The sequence below is a fragment of the Manacus vitellinus genome, unplaced genomic scaffold (genome assembly GCF_001715985.3).
Source record: "Manacus vitellinus isolate BGI_N305 unplaced genomic scaffold, ASM171598v3 scaffold_11_pilon, whole genome shotgun sequence".
Taxonomy (NCBI): Eukaryota; Metazoa; Chordata; class Aves; order Passeriformes; family Pipridae; genus Manacus; species Manacus vitellinus.
This window is the reverse complement of record NW_021938895.1, coordinates 4,084,082-4,100,965: the sequence shown is the minus strand read 5'-3', so window position 1 is coordinate 4,100,965 and position 16,884 is coordinate 4,084,082. Positions and strand designations below refer to the sequence as shown.

The 16,884-nt window shown below is 43.2% G+C and overlaps 1 protein-coding gene across 1 annotated transcript in view; it reads left to right on the top strand.

Moving 5' to 3' along the window:
• KLHL29 (kelch like family member 29) overlaps positions 1 to 16,884 on the top strand; it is a 324,813-nt gene that overhangs the window by 267,314 nt on the left and 40,615 nt on the right. The window contains 1 exon segment of the mRNA XM_029965827.1: positions 5,936 to 6,195. Coding sequence (XP_029821687.1) covers positions 5,936 to 6,195 — 260 coding nt within the window.

Genomic DNA, 16,884 nt, shown 5'->3' with positions numbered 1-16,884 from the left:
TGGGGAACATTTGCCCCAGCAAGGGTGTACAGAGCAACATCACCAGTGCCTCTGCCCTTCCTCTGATGGCCACAAGAAATGTGTTCTTCTTGTCCAGAGCATGTGATTGCTTGAAGTTCAATATTGTGTAAATGTTTTAGGCAATAATAACATTGAACAATACTAAATGGCATGGCTGGCACATGGAGGAGGTGGTCAGAGAGTGCTGTGGGTCCTCAGCACTGTGTCATCCTTCTCCTTTCACTTTCCATCTCCTTTCCAGAATAGACTATTTCAAAACAGTCCAAGGTTTCCAGTTCAGCTAAGCTTTACAGGTCTGAACTGGAACCAGGCAGACCCATTTCTGTCATGGCAGAAGTGGAGCTAGAACTGGAGCTCAGCTGGAACACACCTTGGTTCAAACTCCTGTCTGTACCACTTGCCACTCCTTCACTATCATAGCTGTAATATCAGTTTATGAGACATTAATAATTTACTAATTACTAGCACAAACTTATCAATACAAAAACTTTCAGCTTGGTCTTATATGACTTACTTCCCATGTAAAAGTACCAGATACTCTTTTTTGACATCTGATTTCTACTTGGTCTTTCTCCATACATCATTTAATGGGATACAGCATTTTCTCTGAAGCCTACATGACCTGTAGGTTCTTCCTGAGCAGTTCTCATTTAAAATTGACATCTACAATTGCAGAATGTGGAATATGAGAGTTTAGAAAATCTTGCACTCAAAAAAAACAACAAAAAAACCCCCTCATATGAGTCCAGTTTACTGCTGTGTTAATTTTCACTGCTAAGCCTGCCTGCTGGCAAGATGAGTGGTGGGACTAGGCTGGTGCAATGCAGGCATCAGTAAAGAATTTGTGGTATTGTATTCTCCTTTCCAAATTTTTATGTGTCCCATGTTTAAAGTCTGTTCTCAGATGGGTGGGTACTGGTGATGCGAAATTTATGCTTTGCAATCACACCATTTGGACTGTGCGACTTGAATGAGGCTCTGGCTCTGGCATTGCTTTCCCCCAGCTTCCCTTTGCCACCTTTTCACAGTGATTAGATCTTATGGCCCTTCCAGGAACACAAGATGTGTTCAAGTTGCACTATCTCCAAAGATCCAGCCGCAAAACCAAAATACATTTATTTCACTAAGTCGGTGTGAGATTTCTCTTTTCCAATAGTTAATATTTGAATCTAGTGAACCATGTTATGGTATGAAATAGTAGAGTTGGTTATAAGTTCAGTGATATATGGGGAGCCGCTGGAATTTTGTATTCTCATTTGGAGAATTCACGGAGTGTAATCGCTTATTTTTATTTATAGCTATGACTGGATTGCTGTACAGAGATAGCAGAGCACTTGCCATCCGAAAAGTTTAGGCAAAGGCATTTTGTCTTCTCTGTGGTTGTGTTTTTTCTTTTCATCCCAGCCACCTCTGTTCTACACAAAGCAAAAATATGGTAAAAGGGGTTTTTTTTTATCAGCACTTCTGGAGGATTCACTAGTATAAAGAGTGAATCTTTCCCATCACTGGCCATGTCTAAAAAGGGAAAGAGGTGGAGGGAGGTCCAAAGAAGTAAAAGCCCAAATTAATAGGTCTGTTCAGCATAGTACAGCACCATCTCAAAGCTCATCCTTTTTGAGTCATGAAGATCCAGGAGGGTCCTGACTAGTGGATATCCAGGCAGCTTTTGGGTCTCTATCCTGGGCCTCTCAGTAGCCTTAGGCAGAGGCATCCCAAATTTTCTTGTGCTTTCTGGTGGAAATATGCTGCAAAATGTGTCAGGAAAGTAGTTTCATTTTGATAGGAGATTTCTTAACCAGCTTTCTGGGCTAATTATAGCTGTGTTCTCTCTCCCCCACATGCTGTCTCCTTGGCTTTTATCTAGACCATGAGAAATGACAACAGTTTTGTGCTGACTGATGCAACGATGGTGACAGGTCCATGCAGACACCATATGATAACTGGGCAAATGTTTGCAAACTGGTCAGGATATCATAGGTATTTCCTCCACCCATATGGCTGAAGACTTAAGCAGCTTTTTCTTCTTTTTTTCATATTTGTTGTACACTGTCATCACAGTAATGGCTCAAATTGGGTTTCAGATGATTCATCGGTATCACGGTTTGGGTCTGTGGTGCAGGGACCTCCATCACAGGAGGGAACCAATTCTGAGCCTGTACTTCAGCCTTCTTCTGATAAAATACGTTCTTCCTTAAGCCTAAAGAAGTTGGTGGAACCTGGTAGTTTCATGGACCGAAATAGGAAAGAACAGGAGCTCTGGATTGTCTTAGTCTCCTGAGCAAAGAATACAAAGTCAATGTTTGGAAAGACTACTAGAGGGAGAAATGAGAAAAGCTGAATGACAGACCAGCAATGAGACCTGCATGAATAGGCACCTGAGGAAAGAAGAGGCGTTTATGGTCCTTTTGAATTCAAGAGAAAGTGTTATGGGCAATTATTTTGTCCATCCAAGGTGGAGAATTTTGAACCAGGTGGAGAACTGCACTGCCCAGCACTGAAAAAACGTTGATTAAATCTGGAGATAGAAGAAAGGAAGAAGACCCTCACAGGGGAAGGGAAATCTTTTAGACAATCCGTTGGGCATTCACTGGACAATGAACGCATCTTAAAGTCTTCCACTTATCTCTGATCTTCATGTGCTTTTGACATAAGTGGGAAATACCTGAGGAATAAGTTCCTCATCAGAACATACACGAAATATCATGAGGAAATACATGTTTTATGCTATTTTTTGCGATATCCAAGTCATCATCTAGAAAGCATCTCTAAGTGAAAATCCAGTGCTTAATGCACACAGAGGGTGCTTACAGCCCATCATCCTGTTACCACAATCTCTCTGGATAATCCTTCCAACACACCATCTATCTCTGCCTTTATCTCAAGTCACCCCACTGCCAGAAGTGCAGTCAGAGCAGTCTGCCTGGCTGATTGTCTCCTGATGACTCTGCACAGGATCCAAAGTCACATCTAAAACAGCCAGAAAATACCAGCTGCTGATCTACATTATTGTTTTGACACACATAGGAGCAAATATGCTATTCAGCACCATCTCAAACCAGAGAGAACCTACTAGATTACATCTGATATCCTTAAAGTCCACTCATGAGTCTCTTATAAACTGTCCTTGAGCATTGGGAACAGCTTAGTAGTCAGCAGTCGTGTTCTGGATGGAGTCAAGGTGAAACTCCACAAAAATGTGTTTTTACAAGCCCAGTGTCACTGTGGCAAAACAGCAATTATTGTAAATATGTCAGTGTCCAAAGGAAAACAGCTCAGGAGCAGACAGAGCGTAACTGGTCCTTAGCTGTCTTTGTCATGCTCTCATTCAGAAGTACCTCTGGATTGCAGGGATGGGCTATATTATATAGGAGAAGTCTATATCTAAGTAGTCATGTAGGTTCCATTTATAGTCAGTGAAGAGTTATAAGCATCAGTAAGGCATGGCTCTGTTCATCCTGAAGTCATTATCTAAAATACTACCAGAATAAACAGGAATATTACTAGATTGCTGCTTGGAATTGCTTGTTTATGAGTGTACGGCGATACTAATGTGAATGCACAGTTGAAACATAGACAGCTGGAGTCAAGAAGCATCAATCTTGCCCTCCAATTTTCAGTGAGAGGTGAAAAATAGGGAGGAGGTAGTGGTCTTATGTTCACAGGATAGAGATTTGCCATATCTCCTATAACTGTTGCCTTGCTCACCTGCAATGAGTCCCTCTACTTTTCATGGCAGCCCTCATCTTAAAAAGACATCACTGTGCCCACCTTGCTGTGGTGCTCATCACATCAGAAGTGAAATGCAAAGAAGTGTGTCAGCAGCCTCCTGCACATACCTTGGTCTGCGTCTCCCTGGGACCCATCTCTAAATAGCCTCACGATAATTGTTGAATCAGACAGGGGTAATGTCATTTGGATGTGCCACCAAGGGGTTCCTCGGGGAAGAGGAGGGAGTGAAGCTTAAAGGGACAACATCAAGCTGCTTGGACACCAGTGTACCAGACTGCATCAGTCACCCAACATTGTTAGAGGTAGAGAAATGTGTACAAATCAGAAGAAATCAGTCATCACAAGTGTTTTTTCTTCCCCACTCCACAGGCTCAGCTAGGGATGGCATGGGAATCTCTCCTGAGAGAGGCAAACCCCATCCCTTGAAGACAAAGGTTCATTCTCACAAATCTTTACCATCGCTGCTTAATGAGTCAAAATTGATTATTACCTTCATTATAAACCCTGTGAGGATAAGGGGGGAACAGTGTCAGGTTTGTCTTTGACTTGGGAGTTTGCCAAGTGGTGATGTTAGTTTTGGGCTCTGTTAGATGATTATTTTACCCCCAGCCGTATGTATACATGAAACTGTGCCAACAGACAGAACCAAGGAACCTGGAAGAGGGTTTGGGGTTGAGGGGTTTTTTGGGTTTGAGGGGGGGGGGTTTTGGAAAACAGGAAAATCTGGGAGCTTTGCTTCATAGCTGTCAGTTTACAACCTGTCTCTGGGCAGTCTTTGAGTGACAAAATCTACTGACAGCAAACAGTGCTGCTGCTGCAGTCTGCTTGAGGAAATGGGCTCCTTGGAGTCAGTACGATCAACTGATGCAAAATGAGATAACCTAGTTTCAAGACTGCTGGATCTGTAAAAGAAAAAGAGTTAGAGGGAAAAAAAGAAGACAAAACAAACCCACAAACCCCCTAATCTTGTGTCAGGTTTAAAACAAAAAAATGAAAAAAGTAGTTTATAATCCAGTTTTATTAAAAGGCATGTATAGATAGTATGCAGGTTTTCAACCTGGTGAAGGCAGAAGCTGGGTGTAGGGAAGAATCCCTGAGCATTTCCAGCAGAAGCAACGTGATGGGAGTTTTGTTTGAAGAGATAAGGGGCTATTGCACATTCCTGTCCAACGCTCTGACATAGTGCACTAGGATATGACACTGCCCAATGTGATAGACTTCTCTGGCAGCACAGGAGCCTGCTACTGGTACCAATGCCTTTGTGATCTATTGCAGTTTGTCTGTCTCTTATATTTTATTTTTTCTGTAGTCCCATATCTTAAAAGAATATATTCTGCCTATTAGTAGTGGCTTGGTTAACAAAAGCTGAGAAGACTCTGAGAGTTCCTCTTATAAATGTCTAAAAGTGGTGGGTTTTTCTTCAGAATAGATGGAAAGGAAAAAAGTACAGTCAAATGTGTGGTGTAGCACACTTCTAACGCAAAGCTACACACTGTGCTGCTGCTTCTGTTTGCTGGGAAGGAGATAATGCTGTCTCCTCTGTGTATGATTTTCTTTGAAACCCACTACACAACGTTTAACAGAAGGCGTTAGAATAATCTGTGTTTTGCATAAGGGATGTCATCACATTCAGCAGCAACAAAGTTCCTTTGAAAAAAAAAAGAGGGGGGAGGATTTCTTTTTTTTATTTGAAGTATCTTAGTAGCTGAACAGGGCAAAAATTATCATAAAGTGACTGCAGCATTCTCAGAAATGTCCTTAGTGCTGTTTGCATTTATTCTTAAGTGTCTGCACTGGCGTTTACATCTTGCTGTTCCTTAAAGCAACATTGTAGGCGGTAGGAACAGCAGCAGTCTCTTGGCTGGGTTCCCATCCCTTGGGAAGCCCCAGATACTTTTATGTCAGTAGGTTTCCCCAGTGCCCTGTGAAGGCTTATATAAAAAGCAAACTCAGAAAGTACATTTCTCTACCTATCCCCAGCTCAGCTGTTAGACTTTGATTTTTGTACTTTAAACCCCAATCCTATATTAACCCACAGTGCTGCTTTTGGTTAACTCCCTGAAATTAATTAGGGTTAGAACTTTGTCTATGACACTTATTTTTCTCATGACTTTGGAACAAATGTGTATCTTACTTTTAGTAATTCTCAATTACCTTTTTTGTTTGTTTTTTTTGCTCCTTTTAGAAAAACAGCTGACTGCTAGCAACTGCTTAGGAATATTAGCCATGGCTGAAGCCATGCAGTGCACTGAACTATACAACATGGCCAAAGCTTATGCCCTGCAAATTTTCCCCGAGGTGGCAAACCAAGAAGAGATCCTTAATATCTCAAAAGACGACTTTATTTCCTACATGTCCAATGACAGCCTGAACACCAAAGCAGAGGAGCTGGTGTACGAAACAGTGATAAAGTGGATTAAGAAGGACGCCGCAATCAGAGCTCAGGTAAAAATAATCTCAGCAGCCTCACTCTGCTCCGTTCCCATGAATGCCTCTTTTAGAATAGAAACCATCTCCATGCAATTTTAAACATGAGGGTATGTAGGAGATGGGATGAGCAGTTCAGATAAAAAAAGAGAAAGGGAATGCAGGCTATGCACAAAATGTGTGTAATTTCAAAATTGGATCCCCATATCTGATAATTTTGAATCAAAATCTCATTTGTGACATGCATGATACAAAGCTGGGGCCTCAAGTTGTTGACTGCAGGCTCAGTCAGAGGTAAATTGGGAAGAATTACAGTTGTCTGAGATGCTTTAAGAAGGGGATGCATTTTAGTACCAGCGGAAAATAAAAATCTGTCAGAAAATTTTTATTTCTTTTGATGTCATATACTGAATGAATATAGCTTCAGTTCATAAAAAAAAAGATTCTACATCTTTATTGGCTGCTTAGATAATCCTTTGAGTTTTATATATTTATTAGAGTCATCCTTTCCTCAATCATCTGAGCTATGCAGTCTGCTCTTGGCTAAAAAAGCCGAGTCTGTTACTTTGCCTAGCTCTAGATAGAATCTAGAAGCAATGACTGTTTGGAGGCTGATGATTGTCCTTGGGACCAGAAGACATCCCTGGTGATATCTAAAAACCTGTTACTTGCCTCCAGTGCAGCTCTTGCAAGCCACCTTTTGCAGGTAGTGAACTGTGGTCTGAACCCCAAACCTCTCCATTTGGAAGTCTGTTTTCCACACAGACCACAGAAGGGGAAAGTTGTTTTCCTCCTTTCCACTTCAGAGGCCAGATTTGCTTCTGTTGGTCCCCAGTCACAGTTATGTCTGGTTTAAGGATGACAACCCAGTTGCTTATGGACCAGACTGGGACTCAGGGAGACACTTGGCCACATGTTGTTGCTGTCCCACATCATAACAGTCTGGACCTTCTTGATTTAAATGGGAATTCAAGCACCTAAATGTGCAGTGGGATGTTAAATGTGTAATTGGATGTGATCCAGAGCAGTTGCACATCCGAACTTCATCTCTACAGTGGGAGAAACAGGAATTCCTGCTCTCCCCGGGCTGCTGGATGAGGATAAGGGCATTAAGGACACTGCATATTAGGCCAAGCTCTGCTGCCTATGCTGCTCCACCAGCTCATCCCTGGTCTCTGCCAGCATCCTGCAGCCCCAGGACTGGTTCCTGCCCTGTGTGAGCAGGGAATGTGGCTCAGCAGGGCAATCCCATCCTGGGGACTCGCCACGCTCTCTGATCACATCCTCCATGTGCCAGCAATGCCATTTAGTATTGCTCAATATTACTATTGCCTAACACATTTGCACAGTGTCTTTGATTTATTGAAATTGTCCCCTCTTTGTCTCTTGTTGGCCTCGAAAAACACACTGTTTTACAGTGTATTTCCCTGATTGCCTAAAGTTTGATGGCAGCAGTCAGCTCTGTGCCACTCTGAACTTAATGGGACCTTGGGGATTATTCCCAGGGGTCGGAGTTCAGGAACCCTGCGGCAGGAGCCTGTCTGCCTGGTGCCAACAGAAGGTGTCACTCACCAGGTGGTCTGGGTTACATTCTCAAAATTGCGGTTTTAAATATTTCCTTCTGCGCCTTGCTGAAGCAATGTTGGGAATTTGGGTTTTTAAGTGGTGTTTTTTCTTGCTGTCACCACCACTATCCCCTCTTCCCTTCATGTTGCAATTCAGTTGGTTTTCTGTGGTTTTTTATTCCCAAGTTTCCTTCCCCTCTGTCCAGGTTCTGCAGTGCTTTTGTAGTTTATGATGGCAGTTTTATTTGCTTCTCCAAATTTCTCTGTGGTGCTTTAGTTTCATGCATTCATTTACAAGGGCTTTTAATTTTTAATTTGTATTTATCCAGATATAAGGGTCTTGAATAAATTAGTATAAAAGATACCAAGCAGATAATTATTTTCCTGCCCAATCCTACCACTAAACTAGTATATTTAGATAGTAGCTCTCGCTTTTCTTAGTACTCTGTGCACTGCTTGATCTATTATAAAGCTCTTAGTTAAATAGGTTCTTATTTTCTAAAAGTAAGAGCTCACACTTACCATGAAAAGTACCATCTTTACAATAATGACTTTTACATTTTCAGAGCCTAGGAACAAATGGCTTCCATGGTGGATAGAAAGGAAGATAAACCTAAATAACCTTATTTCTGATAAAGATGATGATGAGTGAAAATTTGTGCTTGATGTGCAGCAAGGCCCACCATGCCAGGAAGTGCCCATGCTCCTATGAGATGTACAGTCTGCTGAGAGCTCTGCAGGGCTGGGTGACTGTGGTAATACTGAACATGGGATGGACCTTCTTGCAGGAGCTGTGCATGGATATTTTTATTTTATTCCCAGTTTGGAGATAGATTCTATGAGCTGTCTTTAAACTCTTTGGGATGGAGGACACTAGGACTGTTGGGAGGGTTGATGAATGAATTGCATTATGAATTGCACCATGAATTGCAGCAATCCAAAGACATCACTCCAGCTCTACTGTGCTCCTCAGGTGACCAGTCTGGCAGTGCTGGCAGTTAAATCCTTCAGAGCATGGATTTCCAAGGCCCCCACTTTCTTTGTCTCTCCCCATTTCCCTTTGCCTTGACAGGCAAGGCTCTATTGTCAACATTTTTATTTTCAATAGCTCCAATGGCAGGTGACTAAAATGACTCTTCGGCACCTTCTTCCAAGTTCTGCATTGGTGATTCTCCCAAAGGTGGAGGTCTGGCACAAACAGGGAAAGGTCTGTGCTCTTCATCTCACCTGCACGTCCATCTTCCCTGGCAAAGCCTGGCAGGGGCTTGCTCAGCAGAGACATCCCCACAGAGGAGCTTCTCTCTGACTCAGCACCCTCTGCCCCAGGGCAGCTGCAGCCCTCCAGAACTCCTTATGCTGTAATGACTTTGTGTCACTCTGCAGTGCAGGCTGACACCTGGGGACAGTAAATCTCACCACTCATGTTCCCCCTCACGGCAGCCTCACACCGTGATCTTACAACAACTTATCCTTCACTGCCTCCCCTCCTGTCCGATCCCCTGCTGAAAGCCTCTGGGAAGGAGATTTTCAGCAGAGCCTCCCGTTCTCCTGGAAGGGCACTGACTTTGCTGTCTGCCTGCTCTTCTCTGCCTTTCTAAAAGCTTTTCTTCAGGTGTCTTAATTGATTCTGCTTTTGTAAATTCTTTCCCCACCAGGCTGGAGGGCAGTGACAGGGAAGGAACCAGGATTTTTTTGCAATGCAAGTTGAAAAGCTGCTCCCTGACTGATGTTTAATTGTGCACATTGTGCTGTACGAACAGTGCTTATTCAAGTGTGCTGTGGGATTATGAAAGAGCACCCGAGCCTTGTTACAAAGAGAGAATATCAGTGCTTTAAGGGTTACTGATCCTCTGCATAATACAAAGAGGCAGTTCAGAGAGTGAAGGGTTAAGCCAGGATTTGGTAAATAGCTATTCCCCCAGTGCGTTTGAGCAGTGCCCTGGCTCATATGGTAACGTTTATGGAGCTGTTCTAGTGCTGGTGGTAGTGCAGTTGTGTAAAATGGGTCTGACCAAAAGAAGCAACCTGTGATGTGAGGTCAGAACTAGTCAGTAATTTCCTGTACCAGTGAACACAGAGCTCTGGTTGTAGGAGTCCTCCTGATTGCTGTCACTGAGTGGAAAGCCTGCAGCTGACTGACACATCTGGGAAAGCTGAATGTACTCTTTTTTTTCCATTTATTTCTCTTCCTGACTGATGGACAAGATTGTAGGGTTTATCCTAACAGTTTATCCCTTTGATAGGCTTGTTACAACTCCAGCAAACTCATGCAAAAAATATATTGCATAATGGAGGCTTTACTGTCTGAAACCGGTTATGTTCTGAGCCACCCAAACAAGGAAGGATTTCTGCCAGGCCCCAGACAGTCTTCACCTGAGCACATCCCCCTGCTCTCTGCATGGCCTTGGGCAGGTTGTTTCACCTTTTTACCCCCATTTCTTACACTATAAGCTGGAGGGAAGTGATGCTTCCCATGTGAGCTGTTGGGAGGATCCAGTGGATAATGAACCATATTGTCCACAGGTACTGACGACTGCCAGAGCTCTGCAGAGCTGCAGTCATGCCCAGCATCTGTGGAGGATAGGAAAGGTGTGAAGTTGCTGGATGTATAGCAATTTGCTGCCTGTCCAAAGCACAGATGTACCAAAGCTCATTGGAAACTTTCCCACCTTCTGCTCCAAGTCCAAAGTTGTATCTGTTTTCTCCGATATAAAAAACATAGCAAATAGTTATTAATCATAGAAAGCCTGGGAAAACAAGACTCCCCATTGCATGTAGCTTCCCTCTCACCCTGAGGAGGGACAAGAAATGAGGAGAGGGCAAACATTTCAACAAGTTGCCCAGAGTAGTGCTAGGAGAGAGACAGGTACTGCAGCAATGAGTGACGCAGAAGAGGCTCAGCTGAATGGCAGTCACCTTTTGTTGCACTCTGCAAGGATATAATCATGTGCCCTTTTTCCAAACCCTATTTAAAATCATAGTGTCCAGCAGCAAAATGAAATGTCTCCACCATAAAAGCATTAACAAGCTTTCCATGAACTTGTGTCCTCAGAGGCAGATTTATCTAAATGGCATCTTCATGGTGCCTGAGAATCAGAGATGCATAGACAAATTTGAGGTAATTTAGAGAAGAGCAACACAAATGATTAAAAGACTGAAGGAACTGATGTGAGAAAAAAAAGATTAAAAGATGTGAATATGCATGACTTGGCCTAATGACAGCTAAAGAGGGATAAACGTCTACAAGTGTTTGAAGCCCCAAGGAGAGGAGCTGCCCGGAAGGATGCAAGGGTTGAAACAACAGTAAGGACCACTGGGATGAATTTGAGACTTGGCAAATTAGTCTAACACTGAGCAAACACAAAGCCCACCTGTAAGCCCTGTGTCTGTCAGTGAGGGTAAGGAAAAGTGGTGGAGAGAAGGAGAAGAGAATTTATGTCAAAAATGCTACAAATGCCCATGAGCTATATTTTGGCAGTGACAGAGAGTGGCAGTTCGAAGGCAAGATGCTACAGAGGAAAAAGGGTTGGTAACCCTGAAAGAGCAGATGGGACATCCCCTATTTCTCAGGCACATTTTAAAGACCCTCCAAAATTATGTGGAAGAGCAGCTTGCTTCAAGAAAATGGAGAATCTGACAGGTAACTGACAACTCCAGCTCTACTCTGTGATGACAAGGAGGTAATGAGAGAAGCTGATATGCAATACCAGCATGTACAAATTATTTAGTTCATCATAATAAGAAATTAATTGATCGATCAATGTACTTAAGAGCATTAAGTTTCTGGAAAGAGTGTTGGAATAAATATGAAAAAGGATGCTTCCAAGGGAGCCTAAGTGAATTAGGCACTAACACTCTCTAACAGCTCAATTAGGCTTCTTTGAAAAGCCCACACTACTCTGGTGCTTTGAAATCCATTTGTGGGAAGAGCAGACAAATTCAGAAAGATGCCATAATGAAAGTACAAGAAGCTTCAATTTCCCTGAAAGTGAAAAACGCAAGGGATGAGCAGTAACCCCTGTGATTTCCCAGGGACGGGCGGCTCAAAGAGCTCCGATTTAAATGAAGCTTTTGCAGACACACTCAGCTCCTGTACGGGCTTACAGAGGGAAAAGAAAAGGCAGCAGCAGGAATGGAATCAGTGCAGGAACATGCCCTTAGCTATGGATTGGAGGAAAAAGTTGCATTAAATAAAAGAGACGATGCAGGTGAGATTAGCAGTTCCTGAAATTCCCTCCTGACTAAACTTTTAAGGTTTTTTTAAAGGGATACTCTTGACAGAAAATCTACCGAATTATTTCTCTGAAGTTTTAATTGGTTTGAGGAGCTCCCTTGTCTTCCAGTCTGCTCAGTCTCTTCATTTGTGGCTTTTCCAACACGTTTTCCTGTTTTTTACAAAATCTTTCTCTGCAGTTCCTGAAGCAACGGCCTCACAAAGACCCACATCTGCAAGCAGCTCCTCACACATGCTCCCTTGCTTTTGCCTGTTGCTGTACGTGGCCCTAGTGCTCAGGACCAACCTCCAGATGCACAACCATTTTACATCATAAACAAGAAGCATTTTGGAGAGTTACTGCACATGGATTTTGTGCCAGTGTGCAGTGGGGATGGAGGTATCAGGAGTTTGCTTGGTTCTGTGAAGCACATGAGAAGCTTCAGCCATTTGGTTGGTGGCAGAGTGCTTTTAGGATGCATCTGTGTCCTAAGAGGTGTTTGAGTAGGTGACTGCCCATAAACAAAAGAAACGCCGCTCACCTCTAGTGCCCTTTGGGGGAGCTTTGTGGGGTTATTTCATAGACTTTAGTCAGCAAGCTAGAGAATGCATGGCAAGAGTGAGGGTTTTTTAATCCTTAGTATCAGGTAAATTCCAAGTATGATGGATCAGTGATTTATCTTCCTGTGTATTTGAAAACCTCTCATCGTATTACTGCTGCAAACTGTTCAGAGAGAAGGGGACGGGCACTGATGACATTACAGTGTTTAGTCAGCTGTGCTGCCATAAACGTGTCACGTTGAAACCTGATTTCAGGAAGACAGTGGGGCTGCTCTTTCCTTCTTGCTAGGCATGAGATTTATGCACGTGGCATCCTGCCACCGAGCCACCAGCTGAACCCAGTGCCTGCGAACCAGATTTTCTGCCACATGTTTATCTCATGATATTATGAGGCTGTCAGCTGACAGGCTACCAAACCTTTGGGTTTAATCTGGAGGCAGCATTGCAATTCCAAGGAGTCAATATGGGTGATTAGTGAATACTCCAAGCGTACCAGAAAGCTTAGTTGGGCTTGGATATGACCTTGGGTGTAGGAATGTGCTGGAGGTTACTAGAAACACAATGTGTTTTTGTAATACCCAGGGGTTAGATGTATCACAGTAAGTACCCCCATTACCAAGCAGCAGAGCAGTGTCAGGAAAATCTAGCCAAAAAAGGCATATTTGTGAGAATGGCAAAGCAGTGCACCAACAGCTTTGGTTTCCCCAAACCTCAGTTGATTAGAGCATGGTGCTAATAACGCCAAGGTCACGGGTTCGATCCCTGTGCAGACCATTCACTTGGGAGGTGGACTCGATGATCCTTGTGGGTCCCTTCCAGCAGAATACTCTGTTCCCTGTTGGGCTTACACTTGCAAGTTTGGAGCCAGCAATATTTTGAATATCAGGTTAGGTAACCTGCAGGGGAGGCCTGGGCTGGGCTGGAGATGGTTGTAGGGAGGGACCACTCATGTCACCACTCCAGTGTGTCGGCGTGCGTGGCCACCACCTCACGGCTCCCTGGGCGGTTCATTTCCTGGCTGCAGGGTGGGCGTCAAAGACTTACATCTGCCATTTGGAGGGTGGTTCTTAATTAATGTGTGCTGCACTCACTTGAAAGAGTTTAATACAGTGGGAACTGGTTCTGCTTCAGATCTGTCCCTGGTGGCTTCCTTCATCTAAGGAGGTTCTTGCTTCAGCCCTAACACTGGGATGGTGCATGACGTGGGTCAAGTCTGAACCAAGGGTTTATATAAGATGACATAAATCTCCTTCAGGGCTCTTGAATGAATCAAATATGTTCCTACTTCATAATGTTTTTAAAAACTCTTGCAATTATGCAATAAAGAGCAGTTCATTGGAGCAAAACCCTATCATAATTTGGGTAATCTACCTTCTGTATTTGTATTTCTAGCTGAAGCCTGTTTCTTTAGAAGCAGATAGCACAAAAGGCTCCTTTGTAAGGATAATGGTAAACTAGAGAGACAGAGGAGTTATAAGGCATAAGGGAAACATTATTTTAACCTCTTTGGGCATTACTTCAAAAATGTTAAAAATCTTGAGAGTTTTCCAGTAGAAAATTTAAGGAGCAGGAAATATGATTCTGTAGCAGTAAACATACTTCCTGTAAAAACTATTTGTATATTGTTATGGCCCAAGTCTGTGCAGGAACACAATGAGAGTCCTTCTGGAGAATGCTTGTGAGGATTTTACTGGATTAGAGTATAAAACACTCTAAGAGAATAAAAGATTATTTTTAATGTGATAGTGAAGTGGGTTTTTTAACTGAGACTGTGAAGATACCAGAACAAAGCTCACTTGCAAGCAAGCATTCATAATACTGATGTAATCAGTAGGAGAAAAAATGCCATAAAAAGTTTAGCAAAGTGAATGTCTTCACTCAAACTAACAGCTAGGAATAAAAAAAGGCATTAGAGTGTTTTGTAATCTCATTTGCTAAAGCGCTGGCCTGCCTACTGAGATGGGAGTAATTTATGTATTACTGGGGAAAGGCTTGAAAGGGTCAACTTTAAGGTATAGCTAATCATGTTGGTCATATATTCCTCTGAGTCAGTGCTGACCCAATGGTAACACTTAGGCTTCCTCATGGTATGATCACAACCTTCTGAGCACAGTACCTAGGACAAATGGACACAAAGATTCCTGTCAGAGGCAGGAATTAATAACCCTCCAATTTGGAGTGGTTGCTGGTTGTAGGCATCTCCATGTGGCATGGTCTGAGGCATGTCCTGAGGAACACACTCCCTGTCTTAGGAGCTGATGGCCCAGAAGGGGACATTCTCTGGTTTTCCTGGTGTGTGATGGATCCTTTCAGCTCAGATTGCTCTGAGGACTGTGTTAAGTGTGTTGACTAAATCTCTATTAATTATAACAGGAGTTTACGTATGTCTGGCTGACAAGTAAATACCTGCTTGTATGAACCCATTTAGGTGTCTGAATCTAAAGCTGAATCTCTCCCCCAAAAATGTTTAGGTAATTGCGTAAAGATAAGATCTCATAAGATTTTTCCCTCCTTGTTTTTTATGAAACACTTGTGATTGCAGGCTGGTGGAAGATCCTGCTTTCTCTTCAGCCACTGAAATCAGTATCAGTGAAACATGTGCCTTGAAGCAGGCCAGATATTGTCTCTTAGAAGTCTCTGCTCTACTGTGTCTGCAGTGACTATCTACAAAGACTTTGCTTATGTGGCAGTAGTGCCCTGACTCCTGCAGAATCACCCCAGACATGCACGTGGTATCCGGCAGCATCACCACTCAACAGGGGGTTTATGGACCAGAGCAGCTCCCTTCATCCAACAGGAGCTGTGCTGAGGTTCATGTCACCTGAAAAAACAGTCCTGACAGCATTCAAACACTTTCCTAGCATTTTAAACAATAAATTCATTAGATTTTTGCATAATGGTGCCCATTCTCAAGGAGCTGAGCTATGGTCTCTCATGTTTATGAGCTGATAACTCATAACTGTAGTCCAGAAGGGGCATTAATATTCTCTACTTCATGCTGGCATGTGATGCAGGCTGTAGAGCAGTCGTGAGTGGTTTCCAGGAAAGACCTGAGAAGTATTTCTACTTGTCCAGACAGCACCTGCAGCCGAGCAGGGAGAAGAAAACATTCTGGGGGTTACAGGCACAAACCACAACTCCAGGGACTCAAGTTTCCTGTCTGCTGAATTTGGCAATTTGCCATGCACAGGTATTCTGCTGCTTTAATAATAACTGGTAACGTCAGTAGGTGCAGTAGATATTTCATAGCTGTATAAGGAACAACGGGAGGACAAGAGAGAATGGAGAGCAAATAACTGATGGTAAGGAGGTTGAAATGCTTTATGGTGCTTATTCCAATCTTAAATGAAAAGGATAATAGTAACAGGATATTTAGTACAATCATAGCTAACGGAGCTAGGAAGCCTTCGTAAGGGAGAATCTGAAAGAAAAAGGCAGCTGATTGCCTAAATCACTTGAATATTCTTAAATCAGTGAGGCTAAATGAAATTCACCCTTGACTATAGTGCTTAAAAGAGCTGTGCAAAAAGACAGTGCTTTATAAAAGCGTCTCTTGTCTTCTGGAGACGCTGCGATGGTTCATACTCCTCAAATCCCTTGGTGAAAAACACTGCAATTCTATGTACCCTCAATGCTCTCAGCGCCAAGCCCGAGTCGTGACTGCGTGTGGTCGTGCACACACACACACACAGCGCCAGCTTTTTGTAGCTGTTTGAGCAAAGGAAAGAATAAGAGTGAAAAGTGACATCGGTTTTGATATCTGACATCAACTTTCAAGCTGATGAAAGGGAGCAACATGTTCTAATTATTATTCCCCTTCAAAATAAGCCACGAGCTCAGACAAAAGAAGAGAGAAAGGAGGGGGGGAATCCAGGAGAGAAACAGAATCACATTTTCTCACTTATCTAATTAAAGCAAGGTGGATGAGCAAGAGGGAGAGCTCACTGGGCTCAGGCAGCAGTGATGCCCCATTTATTCAGGGAAGGGTGGGAAGTGGAGGTGGTAACTCCGCTGGGCCCATGGGAATTGTCCCATCTCTCTCAGAGGGGAGCTGTTTTCCCAATGCTAATTCACACTCCACTTCAGGACATGGTGGTGCCTGTTGAACCCCATGTCCTAATTTAGTGGCACAACTGTTGGCACTGGTGTTTTGTATTGATTTGTGTTGTGTCTGCTTCCAGTGCTGACCAACCTCAGGAGTGTCAGGGGCAGCTCCAGCGTGTCCCACCACACCAAGGGAAGGTGCTGGCTCTTCTGTACACTCCATGTGTTTTCAAACTCTATTTAAACTGCCCTTTAGTGACTCATACTACTTCCTGATCAGCCTGTAGTGGGAATTAACCTCCCCTGTGGGGTTGTCTTGCTCAT